Source organism: Berghia stephanieae, chromosome 3 (assembly GCF_034508935.2).
Source record: "Berghia stephanieae isolate SIO BIC M18660-M18661 chromosome 3, UCSD_Bste_1.3, whole genome shotgun sequence".
NCBI classification, from domain to species: domain Eukaryota; kingdom Metazoa; phylum Mollusca; class Gastropoda; order Nudibranchia; family Aeolidiidae; genus Berghia; species Berghia stephanieae.
The window spans coordinates 99,974,723-99,997,377 of record NC_088362.1 but is presented as its reverse complement, the minus strand read 5'-3'; the positions used below and the strand labels follow the sequence as shown (position 1 = coordinate 99,997,377).

Genomic DNA, 22,655 nt, shown 5'->3' with positions numbered 1-22,655 from the left:
GGCATAAGTTATATTATTTTATTGAAATGAAATGATAATATTATGCTAAAAAGTAAAATTTCTTAAATTTGCTTAAATTTCAAATCAGTTTCCGACATCTGGTACACCCGACAAAACAACATTATAAGACGATGGGGGTAATTCGGCAATCTAAAGTTGGTGGAGTGTCTCCTACCGTGGTCTTCGTAAAGTTATGGCCTGACACCGTGGCCTTCGTAAAGTTATGGCCTGACACTGACCAAAAAATGACGTCAAAATGCCAGTCTTTTGCCACAAAAAAAAAAAAAAAAAAAACAAATCGTGAGTTGAATTCAATAGTTCAACCAATGGGACCACTTGTTTCCATGAGCTCTACTAACGACAACTCACTAGGCGGTGCAAAAACCAAATAATGACGTCAAACCGCCAGTCCTTTTGGATTTCAGTGTCAGGCTATAGATAGTATGCGCTTGGCTAAGAAGCTCATAACATTTCCATCCGGAAGTATAGCAGACCAACACACAAAACTCTGTGTAACCATGATTGTTTATAGTCTGGTTTATTCAGTTTAGTGAGAATTACTCATAAACGCGGATGGCATTAACAAAGACCCGTGTGACGTCATCTTCGAACTATCTATAACATAACGATGGCTACGCTCCTACCCCCCCCCCCTTTCAAAACTATGATGTTTTAACTGTCCAAGTGAGTAGTAATATTATCAATGTGCATTCCGACCTACCTCTGGGTGAGACCATCCCTCCAGCCAGATCGATACTTTATCCAATTGTCTGTCAAATTCGATTCCACTAAAGGTGGGCTGACCACCACCTCGGCCCCTCCACTTCACGGAAGTATAAGGAAGAGCCTTGTCCAACTCGGACCGCGTTGTTTGGATAGCCTCATCTGTAAGGTGGGGCACTGGCGCTCCTCGTGCGTGTCTGTTAACGACCACTCGATGAGAAGTGAGGAATTCCACTGCGTTCATAGCCATTGTTTCAAATATTCCAGATTCAAATATTCCAGATTATGAATCCTCCGAATACAAATTAATTGAAAGTTACGGTGATGTGCCGCCTAATCACGTGACATGTATTTTGCCTCCAATTTGACCCCGCCCATCAAGGGGGCATTCTTTAAATTGCTTATCTAAAATATGTTTTCCATAACCACCAAATTATAATCTTGGTTTTGCATCATCGACATCTCGCTTAAAATGCTGTCTTTTATTAACTTTTTCTGAAAAATGAAATTATAAAAACAGAAATAAGGCAACAACCTTGTGAAATTTAAATGACTCAGTAATAAAATGAGAAGTAATAGTATGAGAGCAGTTGACCTGGTCGCTCTTGGTATCTGAACACTTTCCTAACCGAGTATTTTCAGTATTTTCCCAAAATGGCAGGCTTACCCAGCAGAAAAGTTGATTTTTAAAAATCAAACAAGCTCTCTACAAAACAATTTTACGTTTTTATAGATTAAACAAAGATAATTGTTCAAAAGTTGTGATGTATAAAATTAATTTGAATAAGAAACATTTCTATTGTGTCGTAACAAATGTGACGATTTTGCTGTAGGTGGTAAGGAGATGGTTAAGGTGGCGGACTTTGTGAACTTGTGGTATGACACTCGCTTTTGGATCGGAAGGTCCTGGGTTCGAGCCTCTCTCGGCGCATAGTTGAGTCCTTGGAAAAGGCTCTATACTTACATTCTCTCACCGTACTCAGGTGTAAAATAAGTACCTGGCCGTTAACAGCGTTGTCTCTTTCTGAAAAAAATTGTAACATCGCCTAACAGGCGTTATGTCTCGTTCTACATGTTACTTGTTGCTGTTGGCTAGAGACCTTTTGTAAAGCGCTTTGAGCACGTTTAGTGGATATTGCGCTATATAAAAGATCAAGTATTTTATTTGCTCAATTATTAAACAGTTGGAGTCAAATGTAGGGACCTGGTGGTGAATGATATATTCGTGTATTCAGGTTAATTTGCAGCTAGCATCTTGCCTTTCAAGCTTTTCAACTATGATACCATAAACCGTGTTTCCTAAATAAATTATGATAACAAAACTCCAGCAATGGAACTTGTCAAACAAAACAAACAAAAACAAACAAAAAAAAACAAAACAAAACAAAAACAAACAAAAAAAAAAAAAAACAACAAAACCCACCAGAAAAAAAAAAATCCCTTCCCTTGAGTTCCAAAACTTAAAATATGAAATTGATGAATAAGTAGGTTTAAGTTTTTTAATTGATATATTTTTTATTGCTTATGGTGTGAATGATGATCATAGTTATAGTTATGATCAATCTATGAATTTTTAACCCGAGTCTTTCTTCTCTCTCCTTACAGATCATTTTCAGTATTTCCCCAAAAATCGCAGGCTTGCCCAGCAGAAAATTTGATTTTTTAAACTCTCTCTCTCTCTCTCTCTCTCTCTCTCTCTCTCTCTCTCTCTCTCTCTCTCTCTCCAAAACAACTTTAAGTTCTTATTAATTAAACAAATATCATTGTGATGTACTAAATAAATCTGAATAATAAAAAACCTATTTGCTGTAGGTGATAAGGAGAGAGGGTTAAAAGTCTTTGATCGAGGCAGCCCTTACTATGATATGTTATATGTTCTGTTACGATAATATGTTTTAAGATCATATTAACGAAGAAAAAAAAATCAACTTAATAATATTATCCTTAAGTTGGACATGAGAAAATAAATCTACGTTATAGTAAGCATAAAAACATGCAACGAGAATAGATTGATATAGATTAATAAATTCATAAATAAATAAATAAATAGATAGATAGATAGATAGATAGATAGATAGATAGATAGATAGATAGATAGATAGATAGATAGATAGATAGATAGATAGATAGATAGATAGATAGATAGAGAGAGATAGATAGATAGATAGAGAGATAGATAGAGAGAGAGAGAGCAGAGAGAGAGAGATAGAGAGAGAGAGAGAGAGTAAAAACAAAGTCACAATGCTTCAAATTCTGTTATACCTGAATAATTGAACACAAATAAACTTATCCGATCGGATACGAAAAACATCAAAGATAAGAAGAAAAATTATTCCTTAATATTCACAAATTATCCATTCCTCTCAGAAGAAAAAATAATCTCACCCATTTTTTTGGTTTGAGGTCATCCATTTCTTACGACAATGATCTTCGAAAGAATAAATATGAACACGACAAGCCTTTGCACACAATGTCAATCAAAACGACCGAATAAAACGATTCACAAATCAAATATGTATTTAATATTGAATTGTAATGTTAATAAAATCCACTGAACAAATTCAGTAACTTAACGTGGGAGAGCGGTGCATGTTAATCCTCGTCGGTAACTAAGAACGCGACGGCAATAATCGGTCACAGGCAGGAACTGGGGCAAGTCTTTCCTTGAATTACTCGCTACTGGCATTGTGTGTGTTAATTGTGCGGCGTTATTAAAGGTCTGATTGGTAGGAATCGTTACTGAATAACCTGCGACATGTTTGGTAAATCAAGTGTAACTAGCTATTGTGCTTGATTAACGGACATATATGTGACCCTTCGCCTCAAAACGGTGTTAAGTCGGGATGGTTAAGGTGTTGAAAATTGAATTTATAGCCAGAAATATCAGACTTGTGTAGAGTTTGTATGTTTTATTGAGGAGATTGGATACCATATTTTAGGGTGCTAATTCCAACAATTTATATTTTTGACCAGTTTAACATTTAATTCGGCTTTTAAACACCTGGTTCGTTCCGACATAATACCGTTTTGAGACAATGGGTTACATATAATGATATGAATACATAAGTTGACTTCTTTTTCTTTTCACCACCATATCGACTGTCGTTGCCTTACACTCACCCATTATTTGATTCGTGTTAATGGATTTAAATTTATGATATCATCTTTCGATAATAATGTATTATTCAGGATTTCACGAGTCGTTTCCAACTTTTATTGTTAAATCAGTTTTGTAGTCCATCTTCATTATGATCTTTTAAAAAAAAAATTGTTATTATTAGGGGGAGGGGGTTGGCAGTGGTGGCGGCGGCGGTTTTGTGTTGGTGGTGGTGGTGGTGATGATGGAGATGATGATGATGATGATGATGATGATGATGATGATGATGATGAAGATGATGATGATGATAATAAGGATGATGATGAATCTCACGCACATTATCGCACTGACTCAGGTATAATACAATCATAGACAATGTCTAATATTGAAAGGAGCGAATTTAACACAGGGGACACGATGCTCAGCGACATGTTGAACGTTTCTAACGGGAGCAAAAACGGGATAGGTATTCTGCTTCAGGACATAATTAGTGCAAGAAGGTTAAATAAAAAATAAGACCTGGAAAGGTATAAATGATACAGTTGAAAAAAAAAAAATAGCAGAAATAAAACTACAAGGTAAAACAAATCAACCTTTATTGACTGGTGATCCTACTTTAGTCCTACTCCAAATGTTTAAACCCCTCCTTGCTACCCAAAGGAAAATCGTCACATTCGTTACGAATGTATTTGTTTATGTTACTACATATAATCATCTCAAGCAATAAAGAATAATATGAGACCGAGGTAAACTGAGAAAATTGATTGGTCTGACCCTAAATAATCGAATACCTGTATTGTTTCTACATCTGAGTAGTCCTTTTCCTTTAGGGACCGCCACAGAGCCCATAGAGCCGGAGTTTAACCCGGTTTCGGTAGCGCTAAATGGACAGTAACAATACTCTTCAACAGTCGTAACGTCACTTCCTTCCTAATGACGCATGGTAACTTAGTAACACTGGCTCTAAACTATCGGAACAATGGCGGACGCCCGTATGAAATATTTTCCGGCGAGCATAAAAGCGTATCCAGAGGGGAAAAAACGCATAAATTTGATCATGTTTTGACTTTTACACATTCTGATCACAAGACTTATGAAAAGTTCTAGCCAGCATGAAGACTAAAAAGTAAGGATTTTCTTTGTTTAGAACCAAGATGGCCGCCGTTGCCGGGCGGCGTGACATCAGACTACTGAATCCAATTGCTAGCTACGGTTGAGATAGGCTTTCCTTCCGATATAACAGACCCAGCTACCCGGTCACTGCTGGGTGAAGAAACTGTGTGAAAAATGCCATTCCTAACGGCATAGATACCATCGAAGTCGCTAGCTTAAACTGAGAGTGACGCCAGGGGACTTGTATACTGTATCCTATGCTCTTTGGCTACGTTCAAACCCCCCCAACCTAATTTAGGTCATGTTGTGAGTCCCAGCCGAGGCTTCCTTTACTTACATATGTGGCCCGCCGTCTCAAATCGGTATTATGTCGGGATGTGTTTGTTATACCCCAAGAAGTGAATTTAGAGATAAAACGGTGGAAAAAAGGACTTTAGAACGTTTCGAAATGCAATAAATAGTATTGATACTCTACCATAACAAACAGAAGGAAACACCATGTTTTATCTTTAAGGTTATAACTTTAACTTTCCTCATTCAGTTTATTCCGACATAATACCGCTTTGATACAATGGGTCACATATGTGTAACCTTGGTCCTATCCCGTACCGCTTCACGATTGGAGATGTTGATCCACGAGATGGGGAAATCTTGTTTGGATGCCAGATTGGATTATTCCTTACTCAGATCACAGACAAAAAAGAGGCCCATCTCCTTAATCTCTGGGTCAGACCTCTCAGCTTTGGCTGTCAGCATGATTGAATCTTTGCACGGAGGCAAGGTAGTGATACCTCGTATCAGACTGTACTGCTACACTCCAGCTACACTTTTACCTTTGAATATTGTCTTTATTCAGCTTTAAAGTTTTGTGGTAAAACACTCGCCGGGAGCCGCGTCCAAAATATTTAGGGGTGACGTTGGATCGCAGCCTTACCTATCGGGTCCATCTCGAAGGGGTTGCCCGGAAGATAGAGAAACGGAACAGTCTTCTGAGGAAGCTGGCGGATCGACTTGGGGCGCTAGCCAAGAGCTCCTGAGAACATCCGCCCTGGCACTATGCTATTCCACCGCGGAGTATTGCGCTCCAGTGTGGGGTAGAAGCAGAAACGTTGAGAAGGTGGATGTAAAACTTCGCAAGTCGATGCACATAGTGTCGGGAACGCTAGCAACAACCCCTAGAGAATGGGGCCCGATAATGGCAGCGATCCAGCCCCCCGATGTCCGGAGGGAGACCATTACGGGAAACTGGCTGAGAAAGATCAAAGAGAGAGGGAATGGGGATACCCCTCTCATGCGCATAATGAACGGTGCCCCCGTTTCGAGCCGAAATAAGTCCCGGCAACCCTTGTACGCAGAATCCCTGACTACGGACAGAGCTGCACATACGAGATGGAAGTCGGTTTGGACGAATTCAATCCCTCGTGGGGGCAGGGACCTACACTCCTCTAAGCTTGGTGAGAAGTTGCCAGGCTTTGATACCAGTAAGATGAGACACTGGGTAGCTGCGAATCGGCTTCGGTCGAGGAGCTGCCTAACGGCCGGTGCGTTTCATCAGTGGGGTCTAACTTCCTGTCCTTTATGTCCACGCTGTGGACAAGAACCCGAAACGGCAGAGCATCTAGTCGAAAGGTGTGTTGTGACGATGCTACCAGGCGGGTTCGCGACGGTGCACGAATGCGGACCGGACTTTGCTGATTGAGTCGATCGTCATAACATAATAGTGTGAACCATAAGAAGCAGCAGCCTTCTTGGCGGTAAAGCCCTAGTTTGATTAGTACCGCTTTTGGCGGCGCAAAGTTGAGCCATTGGAAAAAAAGGTCTTTACTTATTTTCTCTCATCACGCTCAGGTGTAAAACGAATACCTTGTCGGTGAAAGCGTTGTCTTTGTCTAAACGATAGTAATTGCACCATACATGTCTCATATCTTGTCCTGCGTGTTGAATGTTGCTGTTGACTTCGGACCAAGACCAAGGCAACCAGAGACGGCACTGCTTTGGACCGACGTGCACTTATTTGCAGGTCTGATAAGCCTTATAATGCATAGAGCAAGCAATAGATAGTTCGAAGATGACGTATCTCAGGTCTTTGTTATTGTTTTTTTTTTTTTGCCATCCGCGTTTATGAGTAATGCTCACTGAATTGTGTGAACCAGACCATAAACGCTCATGGATACACACAGTTTTGTGTGTTGGTTCGTTATACTTCCGGATGGTATTGTTATGAGCTTCTTAGCCAAGCGCATACTATCTATAGAATAAGCCAGAGACAGGAGTTGAACAATGTGGTTTTGTGGAAGGTGAAGGCACAGAAAACACAATTTACACACAGCGAACCATAATAGAAAGAAGTTTATAGGTCATAAAAGATGTTTAAGTACCTTTCATTGACTACACTAAAGCATTTGATAGAGTGAGACATTCTGATCTAATTTTTAATCCCAAGTCCTGGATGTTGAAGGAAATAGCCTAAGAATCATTTAAAAAAAAAAAACAACAAAAAAACAACAAAAAAACTGGGAACCGTGACTGTACAAAAAACAGACAAGTAAATTCTAACCCATAGAAAGAGGAGTGAGACAAGGATGTGTGCTCTCTCCAGACTTAAACCCCATTGAGATAGGGAAAATAATGAGACAAATTAAAGATATACTAAGAATAAAGGTCAATGGACATATTATGTCAATGCTTTTTTTGAACCCATAATATTGACATAGCCATGTGAAACACTAACGTGTTAATTTGGTGTACACTGTACAGTCAAAGGTCAAAGGCCAAAGGGAAAGGTTAGGTCACGGTTGTCAAAACCAATGTGTTCAGTGTTCGACCAACAACAAACCCACATGAGAATGCTCAAGTTCAATGATAAAAAAGATGACACTTTTGAGATTATTTAATTGCGGACGACTTTTTTCTTTAAGGAATAGTCTGTTTAGCCAACCTCAAACGGATTTGTTCATTAATAAATCCCAGAGACAGCGACAACATGTTATTCACTTGCTAAAACCTTCATTAGGTAAGAGTAATGTAACCTGTTATCGATAGAGTTCCTTGATTTGTGACCCACACTTATTCTTTTCTTTAGATCGCATTTAGAATCTAACTGGGGGAAAAATTATGCTTTAATCGTTTCATTTAAACATTGCTGTAATATCAGTTTGGAACTAACGCAGGTGGGGGGGGGGGGGCTGGGCTTGGTCTTGTGGGGAACATAAATATATTACAAATAAATTGATCTGATGAGTTCTGGTTTGTTGTTGTTCCCACCGGCACTGTGTTACTGTTTACTGTGTCTAAAAAAGGGGGTTGTTGTGAGCTGTTTTCATGTCGTGAAAAACTGAGTTCGTGAGTGGGTTTTTATTGTGTGTTTGTGATGTCGTACCCGACTATTGATGCTATGGGTTTAAATGAAATTATAACAACATCCGCCAGATGGATATGACATCTTTCATCGTACCAAAACACTTGTCTATGTGTGTAACTTTAAGGCTGTCATTATTCCCAGTTTCCCACACATGACTGCCAATAACGAAAATTGGTTATTCCCGTGACACAGCATCTTGTGATTGTGATTGGCACAATCATTGGGAGTGTTGTGATTATAATATTAATTAATTGGTTGGTGTTATTTTATTCCTCTAGGTATTAATTGTGTTTTTTTTTTATGTTTACCGACCAGTGTAAGTTGAGATTATTATATAGTTTAAATGATTATGATATTTGACTTATTTTCTTCTTCTTCTTCTTCTTCTTCTTCTTCTTCTTCTTCTTCTTCTTCTTCTTCTTCTTCTTCTTCTTCTTCTTCTTCTTGAACTTCTTCTTCTTCTTCTTCTTCTTCTTCTTCTTCTTCTTCTTCTTCTTCTTCTTCTTCTTCTTCTTCTATTGCTTCTTCTGCTTCTGCTTCTGCTTTTTCCTCTCCTCCTCCTCCTCCTCCTCTCATATTCTTTTATGTGATTTATTTTTCATTTGAAGGATTGTCCAATCCAACACCAACACCATGTTATTCAACCATAGCAAAGCCACATATGAGTAAATCCCTCCAAAAATGGAAGAAGCGAAAGAGAAAAAGCAAGGCTCAGCAGAAAAGGGAGTTGGCAAATCTTCAAAAGGACTTTACTCAGCGTAAGTATATAAAAATGGAAAGTATCCTTTTAGAGCCATAATTCTCTTGGAACTGAAGTTGATTTCAGTTTCATTAGTGTTAAAGGGGCAGTATCAATGATAGGTATGTGTTTGGGTTTCAAAACTACATGGTTACATCCCTGATCTCCACACAAGAATTTAGTGTGGTTTTGCTAAAAGACATGACACATCGTTGTGTGTTGTCTTGGGCTGAATCTTACTTTAGTTTGTAAACAATTGAGTTATTAATTTTCAAACTGACTTAATCAAGCCTCGTCTTTTTTTACTTTTCGAATGTTTCCTGCCATATGGGCTAGAAATCAAAGGAAATTCATCTTACATTTTAACTGTATCTACTGATTTCTTCATTTTTCTTCCAGTTCTGACCAAAAGAGCTGTCCAGCTGATGCAAGAAGATTCATATCACAATAAGAATCGTCAAGTCGTGACCACACACACTTATAGCAATGACTCAGTCATTCGACTTGGTGACACAACTGTGGAAGCATTAACTGTTCAAAGTGACATTTTTAGAGATACGAAAGTGTGTGATGTTTTCTCAGAAAGACTAGATTCTCAATTACAAAATCTAAAACACAGTAAGAAAGACATTTGTGATTATAAGCCTATACAAAATGCAAAAATTACTCATCTCACTGAATTTTATAAAGAAGAGACAGATAAAATTTCTCATACAAATAATGGTCATAAATATAGTATTCCACCTAGCATTAACTTTGTGCAAAAATATTTAAGTGACAAACAAAATGATGGCAATACCTCAGTGCCTTTTGGGCAGAACTCAAATGTTCCTCTTCCAACTTTGTCAGATGTTTTTCAAGACTTACAAAAAAGTATAGCTTCAGATAAAATATTTAGCCACACCGTTACTGTGAAATCTCTCTCTGGCCTTGAGAGGAACAGGGATCATAGTTTTACCTATCAAGATGAAAATGATCTTTCTCATCAGTTTATGAAGTTTAAAGAAGGAATGTCAAAGTTTGCTGATAGCAAGAGAAGTTGGGAAAGTCATGGAGAGTTTGACAATGAAAAAACAGTTTTTTTAAATACATCTGAGACTGAAACAGCTGATACAATTGCTGAAGATAAAATCCAATTTGACAGAATAATGGATTGCAGATTAAGTGATATTTCAACTGAAGAAAATGTCTACAAAGACACTGTCCTTGAAACGGAATCTGAACAGGTGATTCCACTTGTGACTGACAGGGAAACACATAAATCAAGGAAAGTTGAGAGACCATTGGCTCTGCAGGTACAAAACAAAGACAGAATGAGAGAGCTAAGACAAGAACACAAAGATTTCCAAGATCTGATTGATAAATCTTTTGTAGACGCTTGCTGTTTTACTGGAAATGTGAGTAAATTTTACCTCTTATGACTTACCTATATTTTTGCCATTAAATTGAATACTAATTCAAAGGTTAAGGCTGTTATAGATTAAAGAAGTTGCTTTTTACTTTCGAATTTGATGCATCCATGGTAAGACGAGGAAATTTTAAGGCAAAATGATCAAAATGCCTTTCTTAAGGACATATTTTTATATTTTCAAATGTCTGGATCGAACCCTTTGACTCAATTTAGGTATTGGGAGTTCAGGACCATACTGTAACACAATGACAACATTGTGCGATTCCTTGGTATAGAATAGTGTATTCCTGTTGCACTTTGTTTTACTATTGGCTGTAAGATTTTAATGTATGATTTATTATTGAATCCATTTATTTTGTTTTTCTTTTCTTTTTCTTTATTTCTTTTTGGGATATTTTGTTACAAAAATATTTTACCCTAACCTCTTTTTTTTTTTTCAATTTCAGGAACTCCTGGCTTTGCGTAATATTGAATTTCAATCCAACATTCATGGGGCCAGTTCTTTGGAGATTTTCAACAGGCTCATTCATACTCTTGCTAAAAAGGTCTGTTCACTACTACTACTACTACTTCTTCTTTTTCTTCTTCTTCTTCTTCTTCTTCTTCTTCTTCTTCTTCTTCTTCTTCTTCTTCTTCTTCTTCTTCTTCTTCTTCTTCTTCTTCTTCTTCTTCTTCTTCTTTTTATTTATTTTTTAAAAAAATTATTCATTATCTTCATCATCATTAATATTATTATTTATTATTATTATTATTGTTATTGTTGTTGTGGTTTTTGTTATCATGTCCATGATTTACATCACATACTCGTTTCATTTAATTTTCCCAAAGACCTTATTTTTCACTCAATGAAAGGATTATCATCCCATTCCTATTTTTTTCCCTTCTCAGGAGAATCTAGAAGCCATCAAGTCCCTGTTCTCCCTTCTACGTCAATGGAACGTTTCCCCATCATTGCAGACCTATGCTGGCTGCTTGGAATGTGTTGGTCGAATGAAGGAGCCAGACTCGTTTTTATGTGAACGATTAATAGCAGATATAGGAAAGGCTGTAAGTCCTGAATCTATTGATTATATTTATCATAAATTCTGGCACATGAAATTAGTACTGGTATTCCGTGCAATTTTGTATGTAATATTTATTTGTTGCCATTTTTGGTGGTAGTAAAAGGGGTGGGGGGGGGGGGGGGGGGGGGGGGATCTATTATGGAGCCAATACATTTCACTGAAAGTTTTTGATAGTCTGAAGTTGAAAACAAAATTTTGTGTTTTAAAAAACACATTGCGGGTGGTTGGATGGGAGCATCACCCTTGAATCATATACCTATGATGTTCGCATGAGTGTACGATCCGATAGTGATGTCGTTTCTTCTTCTCTTTACTAGCCTATCCTGCTTCTATGGTTTGTGATTGTATTTTTGACAGGGGATATTTTTTTTTTCTGTAAATCTTCTGCCTGTTTGTTCTTGGTTATTTATAATTTAGCTTATGATATCTTTAGGTTATGATTTTGATTTACATTTGTACTATTTTTGTTGGATTGTTTGTTTTTTTGTTTCAGCGGTCTCTCATATAACCTCAATTGTGTTGGAAGAGACCTAAAGCAACAAACAAACAAAACAAAAAACACATTAACTAATCTCTCAACTATTCGATTCACCATCTATGAATTTGTTTGAGTGTGGAATGATTTTAAAAAAATAAATTTCTGGATCATCAAAGAAATTTTTAAAGATCAAGATTTCATTAAGTGTGATGTTTAAAAAAAAAAAAAGATATAGAGTGTTATTGTCCATTGGTTTGATTTATTTTGAAATTGTTCGATACGATTCCTTCCATTTTTATTTTCAGGGCTTTGATCTTGGTGAAATTGCCAACTCTTGCAGTTTTGAATCAGATGAATGGGATTGTGTCATTAAAGTAAGTTCTATCACATAGTATAACACTTTAAATCTCAAGCAGTTATTCTAAAAAGAGCTTATTTCCCCAAGTCTGGTGTGTTGGTCTTTGCTGAATGATATTGTTTTGACATAGGTTGGAAAGCAAGGGGGTTTTAGTAATTTCAGCTTAACTTTTGTGAATAAGCAGATTTAATTTTTTTGTTTGTTTGTTTGTTTGTTTTTTTTTAAACTATTTTTTTTTGGTGTTAGTTTTTTAATTCTATGTTCATTTCTTACCCTATATAAAGAATGTTTTTCACCTCACTAGACCAAAATCATTTTATTAATATCTTAGTTCAAAACCAGTATGCCTAAAATTTCCAGCTTTACTTTTCTTTAACTCATTTCCAAATTGAAATAAAAGACTCCTTCCTATTAATAGTTGGTATTTTTCATTAACAAGCAAAAAAGTTAAAAATGTATTAATTTTATATTGGTAAATTTTGATTTATTGATTTTGATTTTTTTGATTTAAAAGAAAACAACTTAATGCTTAATCTTGAATATAATCCTGAGTGTTTCCTGGTTATTAATATGCCTATAATGGAGTACAACATTTCATGACAGGCAATTCGTTTGGTAAAACCAGACTTCATTCCAAATCCACCACCTTTGCCATCAGGATATTCCAATGAGTTGCTCTTACAACTAGAATGTGAAAACCCGAAGGTAAGTAAATCTTAATTCATTCTGGTGTCACAAACTCACTGAGAGCTTTTATTTATTTTTTAATTTTGATTTTTCTTTACCTTTGCTGCTATGTGGGGTAGTGGTATGACACTCGCTTTCGGATCGGAAGGTCCTGGGTTCGAGCCTCGTTCTGCACATAGTTAGGTCCTTGGAAAAGGCTCATTACTCATATTCTCTTGCTGTACTCAGGTGTAAAATGAGTACCTGGCAGTTGACAGTGTTGTCTCTGTCTGAAAAAATTGTAATATCGCCTAAACAGGCGTCATGTCTCGTTCTATGTTACGCATTGCTGTTGGTCTGGGACCCCTTGTAAAGTGCTTTGAGCCCATTTAGTGGATATTGCGCTATTTAAATGCTCAATTTACCTCTCTCTCTTTTTTTTTTTTTCCAGATTTTTAATAATTAAAAAAGAAAAGAAAAAAATAGTATTATGAATATATACATTCATTTGTTGCTATCTCTAGATTTATTTGATGCCTTACTTATTCGGAATTAAAGTGGAGTTTTTATCATTTTCACATGGATATCAACGTGTGCATTAATTTCTTTGTCGCTATTTTTCAAGCCATGGATTACATTACCGTCATATTTATCTATTTTTTCCTAAGGTTTATGCATATTTTTTTTTCTTTCTACGAAGTTCTAAATTTGTATATATTGTATATTTGATACAACTTGATATTTTGCGTACAGATGAATGGTGATATTGGAAATGTCATGTATTTATTTATTCATTTAACTATTTAACTAAATGCCTTATTTATTTTGATTTTGTTTCAGCGTTTAGAAAATAATCAGTATGCTTTGGATATGAAAAAAGGGGAGATAATGGCGCGGTTGCAGAAACAGATGAAAATAGAGAAAGCAGGACTGGTTGAGGTTCAGTCTATCTGCGCACCAGAGAAGCGAAGTAATGAGGATATCAACATGGTGAGATTTCAAATGAATAGAATGGAGTATTTTAATATATACAGAAACGGGAATTATATCTCCTAATCATTTCGTGTGCAATAATTTTTATAATTGGTTATAAACAGAAAAGAATCATATTGTTGATGGTGACGATAATGATGGTAATAGTAATTATAATAATAATAAGAATAGAAGTGGTAAGTGTTAACTAATGATTATAATGACATTTTTCATAAAGGGAGTTTTTTTTGTTGTTTTTATTAGAGTACATGAAACATATGGATGGAGTGTATGGGTTATCTGATATGTCATTCGGAAGAGTGATCAGAAATAATGAAGCTTGTGATGAGGATGATGATTATATAGTAATAAATTGTCAATTTCTGATAATGACCAAGTTTGATATTTTTTACACTTCAATTATCTTTTTATAACAATCCAGGGCAAATATGCTAAAAAGCTATTATGATTATAACTTTGATACAAGTAAAAGTAAAGATTACTCAAAGCTTCAGTAATGTTAACTGTATTTTCAGTTTTGTTTTGTTTTACTGAATTTTTACATGATTTTCGCTTTCAGTTTTTAAAGAGAGTTTAGACTAACTCTAAACTTTTTCTTTGTTAACCCCGATTATATTCTGATGAAAAAAAAATCCTGAGACTAAAGAAGAAATTCACATCTCTGAAATCATTTATGCTTTTCTTATTGTCGTAGAACAAGCTCCGAAAAGAGATCATGGCAGGATGGAGGAAAAGTTTATGTAACTCATTTAATGAGAAGTTACCAACTTATGAAAAGAAAGCACAAAGTAAGTAATGGAATACAATATAATTGAATTAAGTTTTATTACCATTGCCTGTATTGCCTCTGATTCAATCATCTCTTCGTCCATATTTGTACAAAACACGTTTTTAATAACGTTTTTGCCAGAAAATATAATTTCAAATAATGATTGATTAAAATGTCCCCCAATTTGTCAAAAAGTCTCAGACCTGATGCTTCAAAGAATTGTTAGGTTGGAGACTTTTTTATAAGTGGAAAGTCTTTTTATTAATTGATTTTTTGAGCAATTAGATTTCTGGCCAAAATGAAAAAAAAAAAGGATGGGGGGGGGGGGGGGGGATTTGTCAGTATAAAGATGTCCTTCATAGCTGTAAGGCTTATGACTTAAACCTGGTCTCTATAACGTTTCTTAACTCCACCGAGATCGATAATGGTATTTTTACTTATGCAGCAAGTGCTGAGCTAATGGCCCTGTTTTGTGAAACAGAGGGGAACAATTATTACTCCCCTTTGAAGAAGACACGGGTCTGCTTCATTGCAAAGTGTTTGCCCACATATCTATATACTTCTTAACCTTCTTGATTTATCATCAGCTTTTGACACTATCGCTTATGATTTGCTGTTAAAACATTTTAAAATAACTTTCAGCATGTCTGGTGCAGCACTCAGTTGGTTTAAATCTTATTTATTAGATAGACAACAAATTGTAGTTGTAAATAGTTTGAAGTCCCACGGGGGTCAGTTCTTGGACCTGTGCTCTTTGTTTCACTTTTTAAAGGTTATCAGGGGCTTTGGCCTCTCCTACCACCAATATGCTGATGACACCCAGTTGTTTGGATCTGAATGTACCAAAATCTTACAAATTCCATAAGTACGTGAAAAACACTGGGTGTAAGGAATTGGGTGGGTAGGAATGGGCTACGGTTAAATGACAAAATGAAGGTGATGTATGTAGGGAACAGAATATTTAGGAATGAGAAGGAATTGAAAGTAGGAGAGGTGTCAATAGATATTGTTGACAAAGTAAAAAATCTTGGAGCATTCTTAGATTCAGAACTTTCGATGGACCACAAAATTAAGACAATGATCCAATCATTGATGTGTCAGTTGAAAATAAATTGGTTCTATTCGACAGTTCCTTTCTGTTACCAAGAAACTTATCGCTTCTCTTTTATTTTCAAAGCTGGATTAGTGTAATACTCTGTTGTTTGATGTCTTGGAAAATAATCTCAAGCGGCTGCAGACGGTCCAAAATAATGCTGCCAAATTGGTCTTTCAAAAGTGGAGGTTTGACTCTGCCACACCTCTCCTTCGAAGATTACACTGGCTGCATGTTGAGAAAAGAGTCAAAGTCAAAGCATGTGTCCTAGTTTATCGTTGTCTGGAAAACACTGCTCCTCCCTACCTTACAGAACTCGTAAAGAAATATCTTTGCGTTTCTCCAATGACACCACCCGTTTGACTATCCCACGTATTCGTACAAAAGCGGGAACAATGTCCATTTCTCATTTTTGTCCATCTGCATGGAACGCCATTCCACAGAGCATCCGGGAGTCCAAATCACTGTATGTGTTCAAGAAATCCTTAAAAACATTTATTTTTTTGATGTCACATTCTTTGACATTGTTTTGCGTTGATGTAAAGCGCCGAGACCATCATGGTTGAGGATACCTTGCGGCCTATAAGAATCTATTATTATTATTATTATTATTATTATTATTATTATTATTATTATTATTATTATTATTATTATTATTATTATTTTTTTTTTTATTTTTTTTTTATTATTATTATATTGCTGGGTTTTCAGAGTGAGGTAGTTAAACAGAATCATGCCAATTGAAACACCAGGCTTTCTTAAATTATAGTCTTTTTATCTTTATATAACTCGTCTCAATTATTAGAAAGTAATCATTATGCTTTTATTCTTCATATGTCACTGATGCTTAGTCTTCCCAATGTTCTTTCAGATAATGTGTGGATGACAGTTTATCCTTACCTGAAACTATTCCCCCCTGATGTTTATGTTGACATCATCTTCAAGGTAATTTATAACTTTGAGTGCACAGTTGGGAAAGCATTGTTCAGATATCATTGCTCCAATTAAATAGCTTTTTGAAAGTTATATATATAAATAAACCAAGAAAGATACCCCCAAATACTGTGCACAAAAAAGCATTTATAAAATTTTGACTTCAAATTTTTTACCTTTTTTTTCAATTGATTAAAATGACGCACGGCCAGTCAAAAAATCTTAAACTTATCTTCTAAACCCCTATATCATTTGTCTTTTCCAAGAGTCTTTGGGTTCTGGAATGAAACCATTCGGATTTCTCTTAGGCCCTGCCTGTTGTATTTTGCTGAGAGGGAAGAGGGAAATAAACAAATGGATTTGACTTATTGTGATTGATGACCTTTCCCCCCTCCCCCCTTGTATATCATCTAATCCATCTCTTTGTACTTGATTATCATTGTCTTATTGATAAGCATTTTGTAAACAGTATGTGGTGGAACTGCTGCTAGTGTCTTGATAGGACTTTGAGGTGGTCATGTCAAGTTGACATTGGTGGATTGTTCTTGGAATCTTCTCCGCCACTGTTTGAACCCTTCCATATTTTCAAACAGGAACTTCAGATCAGAAGGGATAACAAAGCCTCTGCACAGTGCTACTATACTTTAATATCATATAGTTATTCATACCTGCCAACCCTTCTGCTTTTGGCGGAATCATTCCTATTTTCAGACTTCCTTTTTGTATTATTCCGCCATTGTCTCTAAAATTCCAATTTTCAAAAATGATGATAATGGTCAGAATAATTTTAAAAAAGAGCAAAGAGGTTGGGGGGGGGGGGGGGTTGTTGAAAGAGATGAAATTCCTATTTTTTGTCTCAAATTCCTGTTTTCAGGCATTCTGATTCCACTTTTGGAATGTGGAGGGTTGGCAGGTCTGAGTTATTGTTACCAATTGATTTGAAAAAAACAAAACGCCAAAATAGATGGGTTGAATATATGTTCTGATATTTTTGAAAGTGGAAATTATTCCTTTCCAAGCAGCATTGTTAGATGTCTTTGCCTTGGCATTCCATGGAGTATTATAGATAACGTATCGAATGCAAGGCCTGATATCCCATGTTGACCTAGTCATACATGTCAAATCTTACAAATTGTTCGTAATTTTACGAATTTTAGACAAATTTCATCGCCAAATACTAAATTTTATGGAAAATTACGAACTTTTAATTCTTAGTAATACTTAATAATAATAATAATAATAATAATAATAATAATAATAATAATAATAATAATAATAATAATAATAATAATGATAAGAAGAAGAACAACTACTAGTATACTACTACTACTACTGCTACTATTACTATTACTACTATAATAATGATTATAATAATGATATTGTGGTTGTTCGTACACAATTTCAGAAATTACAAATTTCCTTGTCAAATTACTAAAAGTTACTAAATTTGAAGTTTTCAATTTGGCATGTCTGCCTAGTAAGCAGCCTTAGGCTTAACAATCTGTCCAAGGAAAGGTCGTGAATGTGCACGAAGTGGGCCTCAAATCCATGACCCCTCTTCTTTCCCTACAGGCTACAGTAACTTTATAAAGATCTGAACGAGGTGCCAGACAAAGCAAGAAAGAACAATACAAGAAAAAAAACCATCCCCAAAAAATCAGTCTACCTCGACTTTATAACCACTTTGGCACTTGGCGTATATATATATTGTTTAAATTCCTTTATTTAGTTCATATATGGTTTTACATTTTATCTTTTCACTCAGCATATGCAAGAGATGTTTTCCGAGGCTTACAGCCCAACCCAGGCTGTATGTCATTTATCCCTGGGTCACCATGTCAACCGCATGTACAGCACTGAATCCAGGGTCAAGGCAGGCATGGCTGATAAAATGACCAAGCTGTATGACCAGTTTGCTGAAGGTTACCTGGACAAGAATTCTTTGCTCGACAACCACAGGAAGTTATGGGCTGCTGCCATGACTAGTCATTATGACACAATTAATTTGGTATGTACCCACAGGAAGTTATGGGCTGCTGCCATGACTAGTCATTATGACACAATTAATTTGGTATGTACCCATAGGAAGTTATGGGCTGCTGCCATGACTAGTCATTATGACACAATTAATTTGGTATGTACCCACAGGAAGTTATGGGCTGCTGCCATGACTAGTCATTATGACACAATTAATTTGGTATGTACCCATAGGAAGTTATGGGCTGCTGCCATGACGAGTCATTATGACACAATTAATTTGGTATGTACCCACAGGAAGTTATGGGCTGCTGTCATGACTAGTCATTATGACACAATTAATTTGGTATGTACCCACAGGAAGTTATGGGCTGCTGCCATGACTAGTCATTATGACACAATTCATTTGGTATGTACCCACAGGAAGTTATGGGCTGCTGCCATGACTAGTCATTGTGATTCAATTAATTTGGTATGTACCCACAGGAAGTTATGGGCTGTTGCCATGACTAGTCATTATGACACAATTAATTTGGTATGTACCCACAGGAAGTTATGGGCTGCTGCCATGACTAGTCATTATGACACAATTAATTTGGTATGTACCCACAGGAAGTTATGGGCTGTTGCCATGACTAGTCATTATGACACAATTAATTTGGTATGTAACCACAGGAAGTTATGGGCTGCTGCCATGACTAGTCATTATGACACAATTAATTTGGTATGTACCCATAGGAAGTTATGGGCTGCTGCCATGACTAGTCATTACGACACAATTAATTTGGTATGTACCCACAGGAAGTTATGGGCTGTTGCCATGACTAGTCATTATGACACAATTAATTTGGTATGTACCCACAGGAAGTTATGGGCTGCTGCCATGACTAGTCATTATGACACAATTAATTTGGTATGTACCCACAGGAAGTTATGGGCTGTTGCCATGACTAGTCATTATGACACAATTAATTTGGTATGTAACCACAGGAAGTTATGGGCTGCTGCCATGACTAGTCATTATGACACAATTAATTTGGTATGTACCCATAGGAAGTTATGGGCTGCTGCCATGACTAGTCATTACGACACAATTAATTTGGTATGTACCCACAGGAAGTTATGGGCTGCTGCCATGACTAGTCATTATGACACAATTAATTTGGTATGTACCCACAGGAAGTTATGGGCTGCTGCCATGACTAGTCATTATGACACAATTAATTTGGTATGTACCCCCTTGCATAGACATTTAACTTACTTATCCGAACCAGTGACCACCTGAGCTCTAGCCCTTCGGTTTTGTGCCATGCGGGTGGTTGGATGGGAGCATCACCCTTGAATCATATACCTATGATGTTCGCATGGGTGTACGATCCGATAGTGATGTCGTTTTTCTTCTCTTTACTAGCCTATCCTGCTTCTTTGGTTTGTGATTGTATTTTTGACAGGGGATATTTTTTTTTTCTGTAAATCTTCTGCCTGTTTGTTCTTGGTTATTTATAATTTAGCTTATGATATCTTTAGGTTATGATTTTGATTTACATTTGTTTTATTTTTGTTAGATTGCTTGTTTTTTTGTTTCAGCGGTCTCTCATATAACCTCAATTGTGTTGGAAGAGACCTAAAGCAACAAACAAACAAAAAAAAATAACGTTTAAGTTAGACGTCTTTTGTAATAGACATTTAAAAGGTGATGCATTTTCCTATTCTGGTGGTCAGTTTTGTTGAAAAACAAGGTGTTTTAAAACATTATTTAATCAATCTTTAAATAAATAAAAAAAAAAAAAAAAAGAATCATCAAACCTCTAAATCAATTTTGTCTCAACTGGTTTCAAATTTTCACTGACACAGGGTCATTGAAATGGTATAAATAACCCCCCCCCCCCCCCCCCCCCCCCCGAAAAACACTGCTATTGGTTGCCTTCCTTTTCAAAAATCGAAATCTGAATGCTGTTGTCTCTCACGTTTTTTTGTTTTGTTTTGTTTTGGTCACATCCATAATTTCTTTCATTTTTATTCATTCAGGATTCTTCAATGAAAAAATGGCCAAGGCATGTAATTAAAATGGTAAGAGTATTTTTTTTTTAATGTCTCATTGTTATGATTTGTTTTATCATCAGCATGATTATATTGTTTTTTTCTGGTAATGTTGTCATCGTCATAATTAGAATGTTGATGAGATGTTGTCATCGTCATAATTAGAATAATGATGAGATGTTGTCATCGTCATAATTAGAATGTTGATGAGATGTTGTCATCGTCTTAATTAGAATGTTGATGAGATGTTGTCATCGTCATAATTAGAATGTTGATGAGATGTTGTCATCGTCATAATTAGAATGTTGATGAGATGTTGTCATCGTCATAATTAGAATAATGATGAGATGTTGTCATCGTCATAATTAGAATGTTGATGAGATGTTGTCATGGTCATAATTAGAATGTTGATGAGATGTTGTCATCGTCTTAATTAGAATGTTGATGAGATGTTGTCATGGTCATAATTAGAATGTTGATGAGATGTTGTTATGGTCATAATTAGAATGTTGATGAGATGTTGTCATCGTCTTAATTAGAATGTTGATGAGATGTTATCATGGTCATAATTAGAATGTTGATGAGATGTTGTCATCGTCTTAATTAGAATGTTGATATGTTGTCATGGTCATGATTAGAATGTTGATGACGTCATAATTAGAATGTTGATGAGATGTTGTCATCGTCATAATTAGAATGTTGATGAGATGTTGTCATCGTCATAATTAGAATGTTGATGAGATGTTGTCATCGTAATAATTAGAATGTTGATGAGATGTTGTCATCGTCATAATTAGAATGTTGATGAGATGTTATCATCGTCTTAATTAGAATGTTGATGAGATGTTGTCATCGTCTTAATTAGAATGTTGATGAGAACAACAACCGCTATCATCACTGTCATCATAATCATAACATCACCAAGAGAATGTGATTGCCACCGATTGTGTTTTACACTCTAAGAATTGTACTTGGACAGCTCGTGTATAAACAATATTTATTAGGGTTGGATGATTTCTGTGTGTGAACAAACTCAAGACATATCTTATGTGTGGGTCCTTGTACTTATTATTGTTAAAAAAAAAAATTATGCCTTTTTCGCCACGATATCATAAGATATCGTCGCCTAGGCATTCCACGAAGGAATATAGATAACTCATCAAACAAGATGTCTGATGTCAACAGGAATCACCCATGTTATCCAAGTGAGCAAATTGGGGGTTAATAATCTTGCTGAAGGAAAAAAACGAAAGTGCCTTAAGCGGGGCTCGAACCCGGTTCAACCGGATCATAGTGCAATGCCTTAACCACTCGGCCACTTCGCCCCCTATTATTGTTAAGGATTAATTAAAAGTTGAAATTCTCTTTTGAATCTGTTCCCAGGTTGGCAAATTTCTGCTGGATTTGATTCTGTATGACTTGAAAATTGATGCATTTCTCTTCAAGCCAAGGAAACAGAAGTGAGTAATTGAAGTGCATTTCTATTAGGACATGCCAATTTATTGATATTTAATCATTAGAAAATAGGGTTCTGGATCTGGGGAAAAGAAAAGGCCTCTGAGTGGCCATCACTGCAACTTTACAGGAATGGCTGGGATAGGAATAAAAGTCACACTGGTGATGACCTCAAACTCAGGGTGTTGGTCAAGGCTGTGTTTTGGGTAAACAAGGGGCCAAGAGAAGAGTATTGGAAAGCCTTGTTTGCAGCTGCTCAAATAGCCAAGGATAAAGGGAAAGGGAGATAACAACATATTGCCAAGGTCGCTGTAGGTGTATATTTTTACAAATTAAATCAGATATTGGTTTAACTTTGTAGATTGGATCCGCTGGTAGATTTGTT

General features: G+C 36.1%; 2 protein-coding genes across 3 annotated transcripts in view; one reads left to right on the top strand and one right to left on the bottom strand.

The window, feature by feature from the left end:
* LOC144968974 (uncharacterized) overlaps nucleotides 1-3,416 on the bottom strand; it is a 43,386-nt gene extending 39,970 nt beyond the window's left edge. Inside the window, exons 1-2 of one of the 2 annotated variants that reach the window (XM_078907879.1) lie at nucleotides 3,109-3,416; nucleotides 722-1,218 (exon numbers count right to left, since the gene is read on the bottom strand). In XM_078907879.1, coding sequence (XP_078764005.1) covers nucleotides 722-973 — 252 coding nt within the window. In that variant the 5' untranslated portion in view covers nucleotides 974-1,218; nucleotides 3,109-3,416. The other variant, XM_078907880.1, reaches the window with a different exon arrangement.
* Nucleotides 3,417-7,692: 4,276 nt separating this feature from the next.
* The window catches only part of LOC144968973 (DNA-directed RNA polymerase, mitochondrial-like), a 33,676-nt gene continuing 18,713 nt past the window's right edge, over nucleotides 7,693-22,655 (top strand). The window contains exons 1-13 of the mRNA XM_078907878.1: nucleotides 7,693-7,946; nucleotides 8,903-9,052; nucleotides 9,433-10,430; nucleotides 10,891-10,989; nucleotides 11,333-11,491; nucleotides 12,292-12,360; nucleotides 12,948-13,049; nucleotides 13,851-14,000; nucleotides 14,698-14,791; nucleotides 16,737-16,810; nucleotides 18,564-18,806; nucleotides 20,804-20,845; nucleotides 22,199-22,275. Of these exons, the coding sequence (XP_078764004.1) occupies nucleotides 7,793-7,946; nucleotides 8,903-9,052; nucleotides 9,433-10,430; nucleotides 10,891-10,989; nucleotides 11,333-11,491; nucleotides 12,292-12,360; nucleotides 12,948-13,049; nucleotides 13,851-14,000; nucleotides 14,698-14,791; nucleotides 16,737-16,810; nucleotides 18,564-18,806; nucleotides 20,804-20,845; nucleotides 22,199-22,275 (2,411 nt within the window). The 5' untranslated portion in view covers nucleotides 7,693-7,792. The remainder of the gene's footprint in view (nucleotides 7,947-8,902; nucleotides 9,053-9,432; nucleotides 10,431-10,890; nucleotides 10,990-11,332; nucleotides 11,492-12,291; nucleotides 12,361-12,947; nucleotides 13,050-13,850; nucleotides 14,001-14,697; nucleotides 14,792-16,736; nucleotides 16,811-18,563; nucleotides 18,807-20,803; nucleotides 20,846-22,198; nucleotides 22,276-22,655) is intronic.